Source organism: Suricata suricatta, chromosome 1 (assembly GCF_006229205.1).
Source record: "Suricata suricatta isolate VVHF042 chromosome 1, meerkat_22Aug2017_6uvM2_HiC, whole genome shotgun sequence".
Taxonomy (NCBI): domain Eukaryota; kingdom Metazoa; phylum Chordata; class Mammalia; order Carnivora; family Herpestidae; genus Suricata; species Suricata suricatta.
The window spans coordinates 71809913-71832399 of record NC_043700.1 but is presented as its reverse complement, the minus strand read 5'-3'; the positions used below and the strand labels follow the sequence as shown (position 1 = coordinate 71832399).

The 22487-nt window shown below is 38.6% G+C and overlaps 1 protein-coding gene across 2 annotated transcripts in view; it reads right to left on the bottom strand.

Moving 5' to 3' along the window:
- SH3D19 (SH3 domain containing 19) overlaps nucleotides 1-22487 on the bottom strand; it is a 90622-nt gene that overhangs the window by 13353 nt on the left and 54782 nt on the right. For both annotated transcript variants that reach the window (XM_029940184.1, XM_029940194.1), the window contains exons 9-15: nucleotides 21089-21196; nucleotides 16721-16833; nucleotides 11187-11248; nucleotides 9905-10169; nucleotides 7325-7393; nucleotides 7018-7158; nucleotides 1401-1482 (exon numbers count right to left, since the gene is read on the bottom strand). In XM_029940184.1, the coding sequence (XP_029796044.1) occupies nucleotides 1401-1482; nucleotides 7018-7158; nucleotides 7325-7393; nucleotides 9905-10169; nucleotides 11187-11248; nucleotides 16721-16833; nucleotides 21089-21196 (840 nt within the window). The remainder of the gene's footprint in view (nucleotides 1-1400; nucleotides 1483-7017; nucleotides 7159-7324; nucleotides 7394-9904; nucleotides 10170-11186; nucleotides 11249-16720; nucleotides 16834-21088; nucleotides 21197-22487) is intronic.

Below are 22487 nucleotides of genomic sequence, written 5' to 3'. Positions count from 1 at the left end.
TAATATAAAATTATAATTATGTATGATGAATTCTCTTGGTTGCAGATTTGATTAAAAAAGCACACAAAGTAGCTTTCAATTCTGTCCTCTGAGGCAGTATATTCTATTGATTTTGAGAACAGATTATACCAGTAAAATTGACTTAAACATTATACATATTTTTCATGGGGGGGATATTGTTATTATGAGCTTCCTTTTTAAAGGCCAAATTAGATGTATTTACCATGCACTGATTGATAAGAGATGGTTAAAAAAAACTACCGTGTTGGCCAATAGTTCCTACTAGGCCAATATAAACCCTTTGCTAAATACATATTAAAAGATTTTACAGACATGTATATTATTATTTTCAGTCATGGTTAAAAATCATTTCAATCTCAAAATATTAACTAAGGGACTAGTACAGCTCCTTAGCAAGTAAATGTACTCACACTAAAATAAAAATCAGTCTACCAAGTAGATCAAAATAAGTTTTAAATAAATCATAAGTTTATTTGTAGTGGCACCTGGGTAGCTCAGCTGGTTGAGCATCCAACTCAGCTCAGGCCATGATCCTAAGGTCATGGGATTGAGCCCCATGTTGGGCTCTGCACTAAGTGTGGAGCCTGTTGGGGATTCTTTCTCTCCCTCTCTCTCTGTCCCTCCCCCTCCTCAAAATAAATAAATAAATAAACCTTAAAAAAAGTAGTTTATTTGTAGCCTTGGATATAAAAGGTATTTAAAAATTGGTTACAAAAAAAATGTATATTTTCATCACATAAGTAATAGCTAAGCTATGGGTGTAATTCTTCAGAGAAAATTATTTCACTTGTTAAATTAGAATTAATTTCATTATGGGGCCACCTGGGAGGCTCAGTAGGTTGATCGTCTGACTTTGGCTCAGGTCATGATCTCACTGTTCAGGAGTTTGAACCCTGCATTGCATTGGGCTTCCTGCTATCAACATAGAGCTTGCTTGGGATCCTAGTCCCCCCTCTCTCTGCGCCCCCCCCCACTCGTGCTCTTGCTTTCAAAAAATGAACATTAAAAAAAAAAGAATTTCATTATAATTGTTAACTGGTGCGCATTTGGCGGGGGGGGGGGGGATGCATAGTTTTTAAAGAGCTAAACATTTGCAATTGGTAGGCAATTCACTATTTGTTCATTGCAAGGGACTCCCCAATCCCCAGCCCTTTCTGTCTCCCCTCACTCTTTCTCACAGGGAATTTCAAAGGCAAGGGAATGCAGCTAAGCTCTCTGGAATGGTTGGGGATTAGTGACCCTTCCAGAAGGCATGGTGAGAGATGAGATGACCGATCTCTTACGGTGCAGAAGATAAAGATGTCCTCGGGAGGTTAACTCAGGGAAGATGTCTACTCAGGGACCCTAAGGCTCTACCACTTTATTATTTATGTGCTTACCAGCTGGGAAATCATGAAGAACCACAGCATGAGGGGCACTGTTGTCAACAGGCTTCTGAGCACAGCTTGGATGGCTTGGCTCCTTAGGGAGGAAAATAGGGCTGTGAATGAAATGTGCACGATGCATGCTGGATTTGCTATTCACTCTGAGGCCATTTCTTTTTTCCTCATTAGAATCCTCTTGACATAATTACATTCTGAGTACAAGATGCAAACCACATAGTTGAGCCAAACAAGGGAATCATTATCAAGTTGAAAAGGCATGTGTCCTTGCTAAGGGAGGACAAAAGTAACCAATTATGATATCTCCTAGCATTTTAGCGTTTTTTAAAAACCAAACGAGTAAATTAAAAGGGAATTTACTTCAGGGTTGTTTTTTTTTTTTTTTTATTAACTAGTACCATTCTACCCTGAAGTAGTGTTTTCTGATCTGTGTACCTTGCCAGGGTTGCATTTTCTTTAAACTGTTATCAGTACTATACTTCAAGAACAGAGCCTTCAAAGTTGAGTCTTCATTAAAATGGTAAAAGAAGAAAGCTCTGCAATTTATACTCTTGCCTTTCATAATGAAAAGAGCTAATGACTTCCACAAAAGTATAATTCACAAAAAGTAAAATCCATTTCATTTATTACCACTTAACTGAAAGCTTTCTCTAATTTGAAGGCCGACACTACCTCCCATGCCTGGATTTTCTGTTTAATCTAAATGGTTTATTCAACAGTAATTCTAACTACATTAGCAAAGAGAATTCAATATTCTCTACCCATTTAGCCAGCTTCCTAGAACGGCTAAGGGAAAGAGCAAAGTTGAAAAGTGACCTTTTCTCATTGATAAGCAACTGTTACTCTTAGTTTTTAAAAATTAATTTTCTTTTTAAAAATTTTATTTAAACTCTAGTTAACATACAATGTAATATTGATTTAAGGAGAAGTCAGTGATTCATCAATTACATTCAACACCCAGAGCTCATCACAACTGCCCTCCTTGATACCCATCATCCATCTGGCCCATCCCCCACTCCCCTCCCTCCATCAATCCTCACCTTGTCCTCTAAGAGTCATCATAGTTTGTTTCCCTTTCTCCCCCCCCATATGTTCATCTGCTTTGTTTCTTAAATTCCACATGAGTTAAATCATATGGTATCTGTCTTTCTCTGACTTACTTCACTTAGCATAATATACTCTAGCTCCATCCATGTATTGCAAATGGCAAGATTTCATTCTTTCTGATGGCTGACTAATATTCCATTGTATATACATGCCACAGCTTCTTCATCCATTCATGAGTTGATGGACATCTGGGGTCTCTCCAAAGCTTGGCTATTATTGATAATGCTGCTATAAACATCAGGGTGCATGTACCCCTTTAAATCTGTATTTTTGTATCCTTTGGGTAAATACCTAGTTGTGCAATTGCTGAGTTATAGGGTAGGTCTATTTTTAGTTTTTTGAGAAACTTCCATACTGTTCTCCAGAGTGGCTGCACCAATTTGCATTCCCCCCAACAGTGGGTTCCCCTTTCTTCACATCCTCACCAACACCTGTTGCTTCTTGTGTTGTTAATTTAAAAAAATTTTTTATGGTTTTTTATTTATTTTTGAGAGACAGAGACAGTGCAAGCAGGGGAGGGTCAGAGAGAGAAGGAGACACAGAATCTGAAACAGGCTCCAGGCTCTGAGCTAGCTATCAGCACAGAGCCTGATGCGGGGCTTGAACCCCCTAACTGTGAGATCATGACCTGAGCTGAAGTCAGATGTTTAACCAATTGAGCCACCCAGGCGCCCCTCTTGTGTTGTTAATTTTAGCCATTTTGATAGGTGAGAGGTGGTACCTCATCATGGTTTTGATTTGTATTTTCCTGATGATGAGAGATGTTGAGCATCCTTTCATGTGTCTGTTAGCCATATGGATTTCCTTGGAAAAGTTTTTTTTATCTTCTGCCCATTTCTTAACTGGACTATGTGTTTGTTGGGTGTGGAGTTTGCTGAGCTCTTTATAGATTTTGGATACTAACCCTTTATCAGGTATGTCTTTTGCACATATTCTCCTATTCTGTAGGCTGCCTTTTAGTTTTGGTGATTGTTTCCTTCACTTGGAAGAAGCTTTCTATCTTGATAAAGTCCCAATAGTTCACATCTGCTTTTGTCTCCCTTGTCTCTGGCAACGTGTCTAGTAAGAAGTTGCTATAGCCAAGTTGCTAATAGCTGCCTGTGTTCTTCCCTAGGATTTGAATGGTTTCCTCACATTTTGGTTCCGTATCCATTTGGAATTTACTTTTGTATATGATGTAAGAAAGGGGTCCAGTTTCATTCTTCTGCATGTTGCTATCCAGTTTTCCCAATACTATTTGTTGAAGAGACTGTCTTTTTTCCATTGGATGTTCTTTCCTGCTTTGTCAAAGATTAGTTGACCATATAGTTGTGGGTCCATTTCTGTTCCATTGATCCATGTGTCTGTTTTTGTGCCAGTACCATACTGTCTTGATGACTACAGCTTTATAATATATCTTGAAATCCTAAATCACTGTTATTCTTAGTTTTATTTCATATGAACAGATAGGCTTATTCTCTTCCTCCTCTACCTCTTCCTCCATATTATTTGCACTTGTAACTCAAAACTCTTCAACACTGGCAAACCTGTGAATTAAATGAAGACCGAGGCATGCTATATTCGCTATTGACCTATTATTGACCTATTAGCTTAGGTCAAGACAGTAATAGTTAATGGCAGCTTACTACGGTAGCTTGACAAAGTAACCCTGACCATTTTCTTAGAAGCCGCTCAGTATTTTTCTCTAAATAAATGAGCATGATGGGAAGTTCAGGATTGTGGAAAGGAACTGTAAAATATTTGCAGTCTGGAGAGGCTTTAAAAAGTTAATTACATAATTTATTATATGTGTGGTTTTTCATTCCCCCCCCCACCCCGGTTTACATCTCTGGAAAAAGGCATGACTATTCAGTAAATGGTATCAGGCCAGAGGGCTATCTGTTTGGAAAAAATGAAGTCAGAGCCTTACCCCACACCAAGCACAAACATGAATCTTCAAATGGCCCAGTAATCTGAATGTAACTAAGTCTGAGAGGGTAGAAGAGGTGGGACAGTAACTTGAGCCTCCCAGTCAGTTTCCCTTCTTTGTCTTCAATGCATGAATAGACCCAACAAGGCTGTTCATCACCCTGGCCTGGCAGCTGTCGGGCAAGAGAACAGGCCACCCAGCATTGGCCACAAGGGGTCAGTACCACTTGGACCACACCATTAGGGTCAGTGCCCAGTAGGCAAATCGAATATATTTCAAAGCTCTTTCTTTTTTTTAAAAATTTAAAAAATGTTTTGTTTATGTATTTTTGAGAGAGAGAGAGAGAGAGAGAGACATGGAGAGAGCACAAATGGGGGAGGGGCACAGATGGAGACACAAAATCTAAGCAGGCTCCAGGCTCTGAGCTGTGAGAACAGAGCCCAATGTGGGGCATGAAACCATGAGGGATCATGACTGGAGCCAAAGTTGGAAGCTCAATGGACTGAGCCACCCAGGCACCGCCTCAAAGCTCTTAGGACCATAAGTGTGGATACTAATGAATAATAAAAACTGCTAATACTGTTTACTCTCTATGCATTAGTCACCAGGGTAAATACCTTATATGCATTAATTAGCTCTTCTAAGTTTTTAAACATCTTTGAGATATAATTCACATACCATAAAATCCACTCATTTGACGTGTATATGGTTTTAGCAAATTCACAAACTTGTGCAACTGTCACCACAATCTAAGTGTAGACCATTCTTATCACTAAAAGAACACGCCCTCCCCGTTAGCAGTCATTCCCTCTGCACACCCCCCCCACCCCTAGACAATCACTAACCTACTTTCTGGATTTACCTATTGTGGACTTTTATATAAATGGAATCATACAATAAATTAATTTGAAAAATATCTGTGGAGTTATCTTAACTATTTTCTCCATTAAAAAAATTAAGTTTAGATGGAGTGCCTGGGTGGCTCCATGGGATGGATGTCTAGCTCTTAATTTCGGATCCGGTCATGATCTCAGGGTCATGGGATCTGCACTAGCAGTACAGAACCTTAACATTCTCTCTCCCTCTCCCCCTGACCCTCTCCCTGACTTGCTCTCTCTATAAAATTAAAAAGAAAAAAAGTTTAGAGAGGTTCTATAACTGCCTAGGGTGATATACAGTGAACTGAAACCCAGCTCCCTGAAACATAAATCTGTGCTCACAACCAGACACTAAGTAACAATCTCCCACTTCCACTATGATTTGACAGGCTCAATCTCAACTGATAATGTTCAGCATTTTCTGTTTACTAAGGCAGGGAAAAGTATAACTCATCTTTAGAAATCTGTACCTTAAACCTAGGCTTACAAGTAAGTAATTTTTATTTTTCTAAGAAACGTAATGCTAGCCATGAACCCAGTGTTTTCTAAAGGAGGCTTCATTTTGGTATCAGCGGTAATTGGCCAATGGAGGCCAGGGATCTTCAAGTCTATGGTATAAGAGGAAGTCAGGTAATGTTTAAAGTGGAAAACCTTTGGACTGTTATAAAAAGAGTAACTTCTAATTTTTTTAGCTTCTGTTTTTGAATTGAGGAAAGCTTTTTGACACACTACTCCTACTGTCACCCATCAGTGTGTTCTGAGAGAGGAAACAGGGCTGTGACAGACGGATAATGCTGTATCAAAACAGAGAAAATGAGTAATAGGAGAACTTTCCAGGGTGGACTAAAGTTAGAATTTCAGCATCCTAACTGTGACTAGTTTAACACATATCTTCTTTGCTCTCCATAACACACATTTTTAAGTTTTTTGGCAAACTTCAAAAGATAAACTGCCTTCTAAGAAGAAAGAATTGGATTAGATTATGAAAACTAGGATGAAGAGCAAACCAAATACTTTACTTGGGTTAAACGATTGGTGGGCATTATTTTTCATGTTTGCCATTTTAACTAACAGCAAAAACTTAACTGGATAACTGAAGAAGCTCTTTTACGAATGTCTCTATAAATTATTCAATGCTATTTTCTTTGCTAAACAAATGGCCTTCGATAATCATTGCATTCTCCCAGGCTCCACAAATTTGTTGGGCCTAAACTGTGACGTTAGCCTGTTGGATTATATTTCATTTCATTATTTTAAACTATGATCAGAGAAATGAAGTCTACCCTAAACTTAAATCTTAAAGGAAAGTGCTTTTTAATGTCAGACTTAGCATTTATAGGGCCCCCTTTAAAATAATTATCCATTCTGCTAAGAACTAATCTCAGGCACTTTGGTAAACATGTTTACATTATTTTGGAAAAAAATAAATAGCTCTCACAGCTGAATATGAACGGCCGAGAGCTCTGCTTGCTGAGTCATGGTGCCTGCTACAAAGAAGAAGGCAACACGTCGTAGTCATTCTGTGTATCAAATGAGTAGCATGGCAGGGGTAAGTCTTTTGGAAGTAATCTATTCCTAAAATGAAATAAAATGCTACTGTAATTTTTACTCTGGTTAAAATAAACGTGCTAATAAAAACCTGAGGATGAGATATAATTAATAGTTCTATGAAATGTGCTGCCATGTGTGATATGATGGCTGTGCAATATTAATTCCTTACGTTTGGTCTGCTTCTAAGATGCTCATCAAGTGGGGTGATAATCTTTATCTGAGACAGGTGAACTCTGCCAATATCTTCTCCCTTTTGGCATTCCAAGTAATTATTTTCTGCCTGCTTCAGCATCACAAGTACGTCCCCACGCTGTAAGGCACAATATCACACTCTGAAGCAATTATTATTTAATAAAACATTATTACTTTTTTCACATTTTAATCTTTGGAGCCTAAAGCATTTAATAATGTGTAAAGCAGCAACAGAGGACAGTGATTTTTTTACATTAGTCAGTCAAGAAAGAGCTCTGCTTTACCTTACAAGAGAGTTCTCCAGGGCTGTGGGAGACAATGTCTTCATTGGCGATTCCATGAGGCACAGACAGCTTCAACACAAACCCATAAAAGGATTATTCACAATCAAATAACCTCCTCAGAAACTGCTGATAATGTGGAGATGTCACATGTGTGCCTTAAGTGCAACTTCTCTAGCAGTTAAACTCTTCACTTGGCTTCCTCAAGCTCTAGATCTAGTGGGACCCCTGAGAAATGGATACTAACAGTCCTTGGGAATGTGCAGAATGTGGTCAAAAGTTCCCTTTAACAAGCACAACCAGGAAGTTCTATTCTGTAGGACAAGGTCCACCAAAGGGTAAATGCTCAGCACCTGACCTCAGAGCCTAAGCCGAGTCTTTACTGCAGGGTTCTCAGTGGCTGAATCCTGAAGGCTGATGGGACTGGAGCCTCCTCTGTAGTGCTGGACTGAGTGCTTCCATTTGCCTTCAATCTCCTTTTCTCCTAGAATCTCTCTGATATCAAGTGCCAACTTAAACCCACTTCATTGCCTGACCCCAGTCACTTTGTACTCAGCTGTCTGGTTTTATAAATTTTATTTAATGTTTTTTAGTTATTTTTGAGACAAAGAGAGACAGAGACTGAGTGAGGAGGGGCAGAGAGAGAGAGAGGGAGACCAGAATCGGAAGCAGGCTCCAGGCTCTGAGCTGTCAGCACAGAGCCCGATGCTGGGCTCGAACCCATGAACGATGCTGGGCTCGAACCCATGAACATGAGATCATGACCTGAGCCAAAGTTGGAGGCTTAACCAACTGAGCCACCCAGGCATCCCTCAGCTGTCTGATTTTAGAATGGCTTTTACATCTGTACCCAACCCTAGCCAGAGAACTCTGTTCTCTGCCTTGATTAATCTTGTCTGATACGTGCAGGTCAGAGGTCATACCCAGGAAATGTGATCACACAAGCTCACTTCCAACAAGGAAAGGGAGGCTTCGATCACTCAGGAGCAAAGATTCAGAGTGCAAGGAAGGACCCTGTAAGGCTGGGTTGGATGGTATTGATTCCCAGCACCCCTGTTAAGAGTCCCAGGCTCCCAATGTAACCAGAGTCCTGATTAGAAGTTTAATCAAAGGATGGCTATGGAAAAAATGAGAGATTTAAGGAATTATTTCATACCGAGACAGCCGGACGCTCTACCAACTGAGCCACTCAGAGGTGCCCCTTTTATTTATTATTTTAAATAACTTATCCCAGGGGTGCTGGGATGGCTCAGTCGGTTAAGTGGCTGACTTCAGCTCAGGTCATGATCTTGCAGTTTATAAGTTCGAGCCCTGCATCAGGCTCTGTGCTGACAGCTCAGAGCCTGGAGCTTGCTTCAGATACTGTGTCTCTGTCTCTCTCTGACCCTTCCCTACTCATATCTCTCTCTCTCTCTCAAAAATAAGTAAACATTTTTTAAAATTTAAAAAAAAATGAAGTAACCAAACCCAAAGAACACCCCTAGGTTTTATTCATCAGTTTAAATTAAAATGAAAATGGGTATACTAATTTTTTCTTATCTGTCTCTACCCTTCTTCCCTTAGGATTAGAAAAATCCTAAATGGCTTAACTTTCCTTAATGAGGAAATATAGAGTAACGTAATATTGCTAATTGCCGTCTTTGTTAAAAGCCACGGTCATAAAATTGTTTAAAAAGTGCTAACCATTCTATGTTCTATTCTCCTTATCATTTTTATTTGTTTTGCATTTTATCAAGCTAACCTGACCAAAGTAGAGAGAGCACATGAGGCCTGTTTTAACTTAAGTGTGGGAAATTAACAAATGTTTTGAAGTCACATGATGAAAAAACACATTCAAAGAGAACAAAATTAATATCTCAACTATCTCAATTATTGATTAAAAGCATCTAAACAGTGACTGTTAAATGGGCTGTGATAATTAGGTTTATAAAAGGGGAAGTGAGGAAAAAAAACATCCATCTTAATGAGAAATCTCCTATTTCATTAAAAAAAATTTTTTTTAATGTTTTATTTATTTTTGATACAGAGAGAGACAGAGCATGAGAGGGGGAGGGTCAGAGAGAGAAGGAGACACAGAACAGGAAGCAGGCTCCAGGCTCTGAGCTAGCTGTCAGCACAGAGCCTGACGCGGGGCTCGAACCCACGAACGTGAGATCTGACCTGAGCTGAAGTCGGAGGCTTAACCGACTGAGCCACCCAGGCGCCCCTCTATTTCATTTTAAATTTTAGTCTCTGAGCAAGGTAGCTGTAAGATATAAGAAATAAATATAACCTTATGTATTAGGTTATAAACTACAGTACCTGTCACAGCTACTTCCATCAGGATAATTCAGTTTCTGTTTGGTCAAGCCAGAAAGCAGGTTACAATCCCTGTCTGCCCTGCTTCCTTTTCATATATTTCTTCTAATAATGAAATCCTGCTTTAAAGACCTAGTTTTATTATGACCTACTTCTCTAAAGCCCTCTTGGTGTCAAAGGATAAGTCCACATTTGTTTCATCATATTTTTCTAAGGAATAGCAGGTCTTTTAGATACTTTAGAACAAATCCCTTGGCCACAAACATTTTTAAGGGCTGAACTTACCATGTATTTCCTGTAGAGAGGGTGTCCTGGTTTGGGTCGAGGGGGCAGCACCGGATCTTGATTTTTAAACACCTGACTTTTGGCCTTTGAAAGTCCAAATGCCAAGTTACTTTGTTTTTTCTGAAGATCCATGTCAGAAGAAGACCGATTAAAAGGCAGTTTTTTATTTGACGCTCTGGTTGCAGAAAGTTTAGGGGGAGGAGGTCTCTCAGGGGCTCCCTTGGGAGGAGGCTGTCGAGTTGGTATAACTTTTCCATTTACAGGTCTGAAAGTCAATGAGGGAGCTGGGAGTCAGTGTTTGATCAATATTAGGGTCCTGTTTTATTCTTTCTTATACACACACACACACACACACAGCTTTCTGCTGGGGTAATACAATTTCTGAAACATGCAGGCTATGCTATTTTTGAGCGAATGGCAGCTGCATTAAACATTATATTAGAGGAAACGCCATGATGCTTTAGCTTCCTCTTATCTTGCACTAGAGATTCATTAGTTTAAGACAAACAAGCATTTACTATCATGAGCTCTCCAAGGCCCTATTTACTCTTAAACACACCATGACTATTTCAGGAGACTAAGCACTTTCTAAAGTATTATATGAGAAGCTAATAATAAGGTATCAGGTATATTTGACAGAGTCCATACATAATTAGAAAAGGAACATCAAATTCCCCCAATATTTGTATTATAGGAATTATTAAAATCCTAATTTAGATTAATATGAAGAAAGCTAATTCTGAAAATGGGATAATACAACTATTACTTTGAAAGTCTTCCCATAATCCCTATGATAAAAATAATTTCCAACAGTAACATCTTCTGATAGCATCACAGCTTTTTGTTCAAATAGCCTTGGAACTCAGGACGGCAGGTCCCCTCTGACCTCATCGTGCCTGTCTCCCTTCGGAGATGCTTCCAAAAACCAGGCTGGTTTCTCATAATGGGGAGTATGTGCGTACATGCGTGTATACATTCTAGAAGTGGAGGTGCTTTAGGTTTAGAAAAAGTCTTCTTTATTTAGTTGAGGAAAAGCAATACACATCTATGTTTGTGCTCTGTGAGGTGCTGGACTGTGTTAAAAGACAGAAGGAGCAGAAATTCCTACAACCAGCTGTCAGAAGCAGACTAGAGGCTAGTGGTCTAGGAGAATTCATGAATTTAATGCATCTTCAAAAGTTCTTAAACCAACAACACTCAGTTTTGATGACAGAAAACGGAGTCTAGTCTGAGTCAGTTTTTCTCTAATTTACTTTTTAAAAGTTTTCCCACACTTACTTACCTTGGTGGCAACCTTGGGGGTCCTCGCACAGAACCTCCTGTTTGACGCGTGTGGTCAGAATCCTGCAAATTTCAGACAATGCTTTTTAGTTAAGGTTAATGTTAAACAAGAGCTTGTCAAGAGGAATTACAGACAACGTTTTGGTTAGATCTCTAAATGGAAATGTGGCTGAGTTATAGAAAGTAGTTTGACAGTTTTTAGTCTTAAGCAATATTAACTCATTACTTAACAATATTAACTCTTACTTCCTATGTCAGTTGTTAAGTCCTAGTACAAGTGCAAACAGAGAGAAGACAGGGGCCCTCCCTACTGCACTTTGTGGTTATGCACCCGCAGACTCATCAGGTATGAAGGATGATATTTAAATCATGATAGGTTATACAGTAGCAATTTAAGCAGACACTGTAGGGAATTTTTTAAAAAAATAGTCTTTATTTATCCCATGACAACACATAAGATACGCAGTGCTCCTAAGTTTAAACGTATAATAAGTGAGGTGGTGATTAGTTTGTTTTGCTGACAAGAGGCATATCTCTCATCACTGGGTGGTCTATACTTTGGGTGGTGAATTCTGAACGAGGAGGAGGCAGAACACAATAGAAACTTAAGGGATGGCCTGAAAGAAAGGTATGTGAAGAGGAATGGAAAAGGCTCAAGAAAGCAGAAAGAGTAATAACTTGAAAAATAAAATGGGTAGAGCAGGAATGTCCAAGCCTAATAGCATATGGGAGAAACCAGCAGTGTGGAGAACAAAAGGAAGATTTCTGTAGGGGAAAGAATTCAAACTGTGCTGCTTAAACAGGTTCTTCAAACATGTTGTAGCCCAAGGATTGGGAAATGAGTATAATATATGGAAAATGTTTGCAGATCTTTTGTTGAATGAGAAGTTAGAGAGAATCACAAAGCAAAAACCTATTTTCTTTTTTAGGGAAAAGTCCTCTCTAAATACTTCTAATTCTGATCAAGTCTCCTTTTTTTTTACCTTTCCTACTTTCTAAGCCCTCAGGACTGACATCCAGGATATAATATTCTTCCAAGGGGGAAAGTGCTAGCTAGCCCTTTAAAATTACACTGCCTTTTTCGTAAGAAAGATTTACCTGTCGCTTGGTAATCTTCAGGCTAATTCACACTGTTTTCCTCCTTCTCACCTTATAAAGAAGTTAAAACTCACTTCCATGGTATTTTAATTCAAACTGGGTATTAGCAACTTTTCCTTAAATACTAAATGATTAATTGCCAGTAACTGTGATCATTTAAGTATATTTCAAAATCCCATTTTTAAAAACAAATTAAGCTTGCCCTTAAAACTTGGTTTCACTAATGAGTTCAGTTAATGTAGTGAGGCAAGTCACCAGCCCATAAACCCTGCAGTGGTCCGTACTATAATCCATGCCTTATAAACCCACCGCTGCCTATGTTCCCCCGGCTCCTGACAAATACCGCGAGGATTTTGAAAAACTCACTTAACTCTTACTGGTTTTCTCAAAATTACAGTTGTTAGATAACTTAATAACTGAGGGTATATAAAATATATAGATGTGTACATCTGACAGAAAAAGTTATAGATGATGTATTTTAATAACTACATACTGTAAAATCCTAACCTTTTACAAAATATTAACTATACTTTTCTCTCAGGGGTGTTATTTTTTTGGAGGATCTTAGTATCTTTTTAAGTTTCTCAGATTTTCCACAATGAGAAATTTTTGAATCAGGAAAAAATAAAAGGCAGTCTGCTCACAGCGTCCAGGAATGTCAGGCACACTGTAGAACATAAACACTGAGAAGAGAGGGCTGGTTCCTGCAGAAGCTACCGTCCTGGTGTTTGCTAAAGTCCAGCTTTGTGCACAAGTTCTGCCAACATTCTCTGGAAGATGAATGATGAGGTACTTCTTCCTCTTCAATATTCCACACCTAACCAGAGCCTCTCTGCACTTGCTTTTTGTAGTTTTTCTTCAGCTGACATCTCTGAACTTTGGCTTTTAATGTGTTTGGATACACATTTTAGTTCCTGGTGAAGCTGGTCTTTCTGCTTGTACTGCCCCTGCAGATGCCATCTTCTTGTTCATCTGCTTTGGAATGGTTTCTTATATTCTAACTTCAAAAGAATTCCCTAGTTTTTTGCTGAATTTTAAAAGATAGATATTTTCTTCCAAGACCACATTCTTGTCTGCTGGAATTACTTAGCAGCCTCTGCAGAAGTTCCTTCTCTTCTTTCTACGGGAACTGGTACCACTTCTTAGGCTCTGAATTCACTGGCAGCTTCCACGCTACAGCTTGGATTCCTGATACACAGCAAGCGGTGTCTCCCTGACCCTCCTGCACGGGCTGGCGGCCTCTACGGGAGAAGCTTTGGAAGCCCTGAGTTCTCAAAGGAACATCTGCTCCTGCTTCCGGGGCTCCTAACGGTCCTCACCCTAGAGTCCCTGTCCTTTCAGCAAAAAAGGGGAGATTTTGTAATAGAGCCACCCTGACCTAAGATGGACAAACAGTAGAGAGTTTTTGTCTTGTGCCTCATCAAAAGACACAGTTGGCAAAGACCAAACCTATCTTCATGGGTGATAACGTTGGTGAAATAGTCTTTCTAGAGATCCTCCTTGATACCCAAGGCTTTATGGTCTGCGGTCTAATAGTCACTCAGTAATTGATCTTCAAACAAAAGGAATTTCTCAGGAGTGTATTTGACTTTCTGGCTCTGTAATCTATTATGTGTGACTTTAGCCAACTCATTTCACTTGTGGTCTGTTTCTCTTCTTCCTTTAGATCTAGTGCATCTATCATACATATTTATTATAGGACAGCACAGAATGCTTTGGCGCTCCTTGGTAAACAGTGTAGGACAGGATTTTCCTGTTCACGTGAGGTACAATTATGATTATAGTACCTCTCCAGATAGTTTATTGTAACTTCCTTTTCTTGTTTTTCTAAAATGTGGGAGTTGCTCTGTGGTCTGCTTAACACCAAATATAATAACACCTAATACTTTAATAGGGCTTTATGGTTTACAGAAGCCCATTACATGACTTCATGAAGGATATATATATGCCTACCCATCACCATCTCACTCTCTTTTACAACTCTTTAGAGTAGAAGCCAGTAACCTACTCAAGTAAATTTTCCTCCATGGAAATTTGGGATTTTCTTCTACTTAACCACAGTATTGTAGGGGACCTATCATCCCCTATTGGGCTTTCTTGGCCCAGTTTTAATAAAAATTTATTATCAAGTACTTTGAAAATGTAAATGATCACTAAATTTTAGTTCAGCCTACAGGAAAATCTCATTAAGTTGATATTGGCTAATTCAATTTAATGTTTCCTTCAAAGAAATCTCTTTTCACTAGATGATTAGATGGGTTTGCATGTGTAATAAGCATAGTTAATGCACAGTGTAAAACTATTATTAAATTTGAACTGAAAATTTGGTGCAGAGATGTTAAGAATTTGTTCCTTTAAAAATCTTTAATTTTGATTTTTTAACTTTTGATTGAAGAATAATTTATATATAATATTGTATTAGTTTCAGGTGTAAAACACAGTGATCCGATATTTACATATGATACAAAATGGGCACGCCAGTAAGCTGTTACTATCTGTCGTCATACAAAATTATTACCGTATTACTGACCATATTCCCTATGCTATACATTATATCCCCATATCTTATTTATCTTATAACTGGAAAGTTATACCTCTTAATTCTCTTTGCCTACTTCACATCCCTCTCACCTTCCCTCTGTTTGTCTCTTTATCTATAAGACTGCTTTGTTTTGTTTTGCTTTTTAGATTCCACACATAAATATACAGTATCTTTCTCTGCCTGACTTACTTCACTTAGCATAATACGTTCTACATCCATCCACGTTGTCACAAATGGCAAGATTTCATCCTTTTTTAAATGGGTAATATTTCATTGTACATATAGAGCACATCTTCTTTACCAATTAAGTTAAACCATTGATGGACACTTAAGTTGCTTCTATATCTCGGCTATGGCCAACAATGCTGTGATGAACACAGGGGTGCATGTCTTTCTGAACTAGTGTTTTCACTTTTTTTAGATAAGTTCCTAGAAGTGAAATTGTTGGATCATATGATAATTGTTTTTAACTGTTTTTAATTTTATTTTAGAGAGAGAGAGAGAGAGAGAGAAGGCATAAGCAGGGGAGAGGGGCAGTGGGAGGAGGGAGGAGAGGCAGAGAGGGGGAGGAGGAAGGGAGAGAGGGAGAGAAGGGGAGAGAGAAAGAGAGAGAGAGAAAGAGAGAAAGAGTGAGAGAGAGAGAGAGAGAAAGAGAGTGAGAGAGAATCTTAAGCAGGCTCCATGCTCAGCGAAGAGCCCAACACAGGGCTCAGTCCCACGACTTTGGGATCACGACCTAAGCCGAAATTAAGAGTTGCATGCTCACCTGAGTTAGCCACCCAGGTACCCCAAACGTCCACACTATTTTCCATAGTGGTTGCACAAATTTACATTCCCACCAACAGTGTAAGAGGGTTCCCTTTTCCCCACATTGTTGCCAACACTTGCTAAGGAACTGGTTTCTTTTGAAACAAACCTTAAAAGATAATCGGTCATACGGGAGTTTCAAACAGCATGGGGAAATGGTATTGAGGTTAAAAAAATACGCACACATATATATATATTTAAAAATCTTTGACTACCACTATTAACAAGTACATGATAAAGTACTACTTTTTTAATTAAAAATTTTCCCCCTAAATTTCAGCTTAACACATTCTTATGGTAATTCTCTTAAAATATTATTAGACATTTTAAATAAAACTGATAATTGGATTAAGTCTATTTCCACAAATATTAAAGGTTTTTACAGATTGTCAGTAACTTCTCCCTCATTATTAACACCAGTAAAAGACAATGTCATCTTATCAGTATAGGACAAATTATTTTATAATGAAGTACAATGAACTGGCCTAATTCCTTTGTCTTATAAGAATTTTTAAAATACTGAACATCACATTAAATAAGTACATGGGACTTAGAACTGGTTTGCAATAAAGGTCTTTATCAGGCCAATAGTAAAATAATTCAGACATCAGCTGAGTATTTAAAATTAGCACATAGCATAGCTTGGTCTTTATTTATTTATTTTTTTCCCTTTTCCCTAAGTTCTTTATTAGTTTTATTATATATGCACATTTGATTTTGGCAAATTTTCTGCATATATTCATATGATCATATGATTTTTTTCATAATAATAAAAATAAAACAGCATTAATATGATCAACAATTACAGCAATGTTTATTAAATATGTTTTGAAACTGGGTTATTCCTTTTATATGGCTCATTTTACTTAATTATATCATGAAACCATTGTTTCAGACATTATCATCCATTTTTACTTTATTTTTTTTTTACTTGCTTAGTTTATTTATTTTTTAAATATTTTATTGTCAAATTGATTTCCATACAACACCCAGTGCTCTTCCCCACAAGTACCCTCCTCCATCACCACCACCTCTTCCCCCCCCTTTCCTTGGTCTTTAATCTAAAACAATTTCTAATAACCACTTACCAAGTTTCTAGTTCTGTCAACATTACTCAGTTTTCCAGATACTACACTGTAAGTGTTTCCAATAGGTTTTTCAGTAGGGAGAGGAGGTGGACTTTGCGGATCCTCATGTAAACCTGGAAAAACAGCAGTAATTCATCAATAATTCAGGGCCTTTGGGGATTCCAAAGGATGAAATGACTGCAGCTTGGTTCTTAGGAAAATGCCTGTCATAAAAGATCCACACCAAGTGATCCAGCTAAACAAGTGAGAAAGAGCTGGGAAACTTCAGAAAACAGATGGGTTTAGCAGGCATCAGTTAGTTTTACTGAATACTGTATAGAGTAAAAATAATATTAAATAATTACAATAGCAGCCAGCATTTTTGACAACCTTCAATGTGCCAGGAACTAAGGCACTTTTTTTCTAAATATTTTCCAACCAAAGACTATCTATGTGCTAGATCTGTACAGTTCACTAGCCAATCATTGCATGTGGTGATTTAAACTTAAATAAAATTAAAAATTCAGTTCCTCAGGTGCACTAGCTACACTGAAATAGCTAGCACTTGAACTGCTCCGTAGCCACATGTGGCTAATGGCTGCCATAATGGATAGCATGGTTATGGAACATTTCCACCTCTGCAGAAAGTCCTACTGGCCAGCACGATGCCAGGTAATATCCTACTTATTTTTATCGATGAAGAAACCAAAGCGGAGAACAATATATAAGCTATCTGAAGTGTTAATGCTAGTAATTTGGGGTTTTGAACCCCAAAAGCCTGTGCTCACTGTAATACGGCATGCTGCTTCTTTAATAGTTGTGTATCCAACCCTCCCCCTTCCAAATAATTAAATGTTTTCTAATTCATTAGCTCCAGATTAATGGGCTTAATTGCCTTCAATTTAACAAACAATATCTTTACATCCAAACTACATCCTTAACTAAGTGATAGTATACCCCCCAACTTATTTTAAAAAGAAGAAAAAGATCAGGTTTAATTAGTGGCAGCTAATTAAAATCTGTGTGCAAACACACTTGGAGAGACGATGACTGTAACACACTGCAGGAGGCTTTTGCCACCGGTTACACGCTGATTCAGGCACTTAAAGGAGATGGGAGTTCTTTTCATTCTTTCAAATGAACACTCTCTGCTCTCATTTCACATGAAATACCTCTAACAAGAGGACGATTTGTCAGGTTCCTGTTTTATCTCCAGACAGGAAATTTCTCAAAAGGAGGAAAATACCCAGGCCACCTACTAGGAAAACAATGATTTAGAGACAGGCAAGCATTCTTAGTGAGGGGCAGGACTGTTCTGGAAATGAAGACACACAGGAACATTTCAAATGAGTTGCCATCTTGAGGACTTTCTCTGTGGAAGTTTTCTTATTCTTACAAGGAAATGCTAAACTCATTTAAGATGCTGTATTGCTGTGACAAACAATTAAAAGCACAAAATAGTAATAATATTAAAGTAGAGAGGAGATGCCTTACTGACAGGAAAGGACATAGGGATTATGAGGTATGGATGTGAGGAGGGGAGGTGGAGATTTCTAATTTCAAATAATATGGTTGGTGGAGGTGTCAATGAGAAAAGTGGCACTTGAGCAAAGACCTAAAAGAATGGTGAAGGAGGGAACCATGCACATTATCTGGGGAAAGGGCATCTTAGTCAGAAGAAACCAATCTCAAGGGGGAAAGAGCTGACTTGTTCAAAGAAGACCAACGGGTTTTGCTCCACAAAGCTATTCCTTTCTTCACCTAACCATTCCAAGTTCTTCTGACACTGAAGCACATATCAATTGCTTAATAATTCTAATAAGTACAATTTTGGGGAGCTGGTTTTTGACATAAATAGAAATAGTGCTCTAGAAACAGGCACTTCAGTTCTCTCACAGACATCCAACTTTCTAACAGCTTTCTAACTTGGAATCCAACTTTCTAACAGCTCCTGGAACTCTGTCAGAATAATAAATAAAGGTGCTTCTTCATTATATCCTTTTTAGGGGGTGCCTGGCTGGCTCAAATGGTTAAACATCTGACTCTCGATTTTGGCTCAGGTCATGATCTCATGATGATCTCATGGTTCGTGGGTTTGAGCCCCACATCAGGCTCTGTGCTGACAGTGTGGAGCCTGCTTGGGATTCTGTCTCTCCTTCCATCTCTGCCTCTCCCCTGCTCTCTCTCTCTCTCAAAATGAATAAACTTTAAAAACTATATATCCTTTTCAGGATTTCAGGACTATTAAGGCCATTTATAAGTATGCAGAAAAGAATGAACATAGTAGGCCTGAGACTGCTTGTTCTCAGGACATGCTTCCAAAGTTGGTTCTTGCTGGAATCTGGGAACTTGGGCTTTGGAAACGTTCCACCATCCCCAGAACTGATAAAACAAAAGAATATGGTTTATGCTGAATACTTGCCTTCCTTCTAGGAATCTGGAATTTTGGAATGTGCCAAAACTGCTAGAGGTGCCTATGTTAACAACCCCCAATAAAAACCTTGGGCATTGAGTCTCTAATGAGCTTCCTTGGTGGACAAGATTTCACCTGTGTCGTCATAACTGCTGTTTGGGGGAGTTAAGGAGAGACCTTGTGATTCCCCTGGGAGAGAATACCTAGACGCCTGTGCCAGGTTTCCTCTAGGTTTTGCCCCGTGCACCGCTTCCTTTTGCTGATTTTACTTTTATACTTTTGCTGTGATAAATCACAGCTGTGAACATAACTATGTGCTAAGTCCTGTGAGTCCTCTAGTGATCATCAAACTTGGGGGTCTTGGGGACCCTGATACAGCAGAAGAATAAATTCAAACATTAAAATTGTATTACTTAAAACCCACATGACCTTCAAGCAATGTTTATTACCATTGTATTTCACTATGCTTGTTAAAATCTAGAATACATTTTAACAAGGTAACAGCAAGCAGGCAAACAACCCAATGAACTACATCATCTGTGATACTTCTATAGCCCACTGATTTGTGGACTATATAATGCTGTCAGAAGAAATAAACTGCCAGTTTTTTAATCCACCACATAACCTCCTAAGAAGCAAGGAACCACCAGAATTTGGCACCCTTGACGTTTTCCTCCTCCTCATTCTAAACAGCAACTCAGTTCAATCTTCTCACTACTTGGCTTAGCGGCATCAATCAATAACCATCAAAAGACCAAAACCAGTATGATTCTTCTGGGTAGTGTTTTATAGAGAAACCAAATCCCAAACTGAAGGGGTTTCATGGCATTCCAGGATATGCCTATAAAATAACCTGGAGATGCTGTAGGTGAAAGACCAGGGACATTTCATCCATTATGAGGAGGAATGGAGTGGCAGGCTCTCCTGTTAGATAAAAGCAAGGATGCATCTGGTCTATGAAAATGCACTGAATGAAAGGATAGCAGAAGCTCGTGGAGAAAGCTGTGTGATCAGTCTGAGCGTTGCCAAGAAATGCTTTGAAACCCACTGTACGTGCACATGTGTGTGTGCACACACATACTTTTACACACACTTTCAAATACTCTCCAGGGTCTCAAATAAATGGACCTGGCCCTCTTGGCTTCTCTTTTACAATAAATTCTAGATTTCTTTGTGGTACATAAAAAATTTCATTTATTGTACCATTAAAAAAGTCAAGGGAGAAAACAGTATCAAAAATAATATTATGCTAATCTAAAATGTTTTATACATTATATTTTTATAATTTTTGGTTAACTGCTCTTCACACAACTCATGCATACTTATACTTAGATTATGCTGACTGGAAACAGATACTGTATCCAGAGAGACACCTACAACTTTATTTGCTGTCAGTTGCAATTAGAGTTCATATGTGAACAACTTGGGAGTTAAGAGGTGCTGATGCCCTGGTGGGATAGACAATCCACAGGTCACTTTTGACTCCCCAATAACTTACTGACTATTACAGCCCATTAACAGAGATTTTATATGTTTTATGTTTTATATACTGTATTCTTACAATGAAGTAAACAAGAAAAAAGAAAATATTAAGAAAATCATAGAGAAGAGGAAATATATTTACTGCACTGTTAAGAAATCTGCATATAAGTGGAGCCTGTGTTGTTCAAGGGTCAAGTGGACCTTCCTGCCATCTTTACCAGAGGCACTAAAAGGATACTCCAATTGTTCTGAGTTTCAGTCTCTCTCTATTCTCTCTGCCTAGAGATGATGGTATAGAGAAATGAAATCTGTATTTACTATACCAATTGTCTAAAACAACTGTGAAAAAAGTAACTTGTTTTCAAATGTTCTTTGACTATAAATAATAATAAATGGCCGCTTACACATAAGTTCAAAAGTAGACATTGATAAATTAGTATGTATTTTCCCCAGGCTCTTGGAGAAGCAGATAAAGAAGGCGAATTGGTGCTTACGTTTTCCTGGTTTGGCTGGAATTCGAATCACAGTGGGCTTCCGGGTGGGTGCTGGTTGAACTGCTCGTTCTTTTGTTGGTTCTGTTTTTGTGGGGAGCTGAAAGGGATCTAATGAAAAACACAGTTTATTTTGCATGTTTTAGTTAACACGGACTAAACAAAAAACCTCATTCATAATTAAAGAGTCATATTTTCATGCCCCAGGGAAAACTATTCATGGATAAACAAAATCTCAGTTTGCAGAGATAAACACAAAGTCGGAGCTCATGAAAGGAAATAACTTGATGCTCTGTAAATAATTCATGTGGCTTTTCTTCCTCTCTGATGAGAGATATCCTGGACAATCCTGAATTATGCAGAAGCAATCCTTCATGGGAGGACAGTCATTTCATAAGTGTTGCCTGAAAATGAGGGGCAACTGAAATGAGGAGCCAGTTTCCCCCCTATCATGAAGCCTCCCAGATCCCCCAGGAAAGAAGGCCTTTTCTCCCCCACACTCCTGTGCCTGTCCCAGAACACTCCGGCACAAGGCCCACTGAGGGCCCTCATCCTACTGAGCACTGTGCCTGCACAGGGCAGGTGCTCAGCAGAGTGCCAGTGGTTTAGTAAAACCACACTTTAGGTAACATGAAAATGAAAAATGTTTTATCTTGGAAATAAGACATCTTTCTTCAAATATTTCATTTGGGGGCAAGGATACAGAACTTGGCATTTCTCCACCTTAACTGATTCATTAAAAATTGACAGTGTGTTTAGAGAAAGTATTTTAAACAAAGACATAATTAACCAAACTTTTTTACTGAAAGAAACAGTCTTTGTTCTTAAATGTAAATATTTTTTTCAGTACTCTGGGAAAATGCCCATATCATTTTTTTAAAGATGAAAAATCTAGGAGCACCTGGGGCTCAGTGGGGTAAGCATCTAACTTTGGCTCAGGTTATGATCTTATGGTTTGTGAGTTTGAGCCCCACGTCGGGCTCTGTGTTGACAGCTAGCTCGGAGCCTGGAGCCTGTCTTCGGATTCTGTGTCTCCCTCTTTCTCTACCCCTCCCCAGCTTGTACTCAGTCTCTCTCTTCCTCTCTCTCAAAAATAAAATAAAACATTAAAAATTAAAAAACAAAAATATGAAAAATCTAAAAATAAGTAGATTAGCAAAAATAAAATAAATGCTGTATAATGGATACTCTTTGTAGCACAAAGGATCTCTTGAGGCCTCTTTCACCTTTATTCAACAAGAAGCAGAATGAGTACGTGCTGCAATTCTGCACCTGTTCTATGGAATCTTAACTACCGGGAGACAGTCCCTATAAAAACACTGTACAGCATAGCTCCTGTGATGAACAGCATTCATGTTCTGCCTATTAAGAGGTGTGGTTCAATAAGCACCTTTTGCTGACC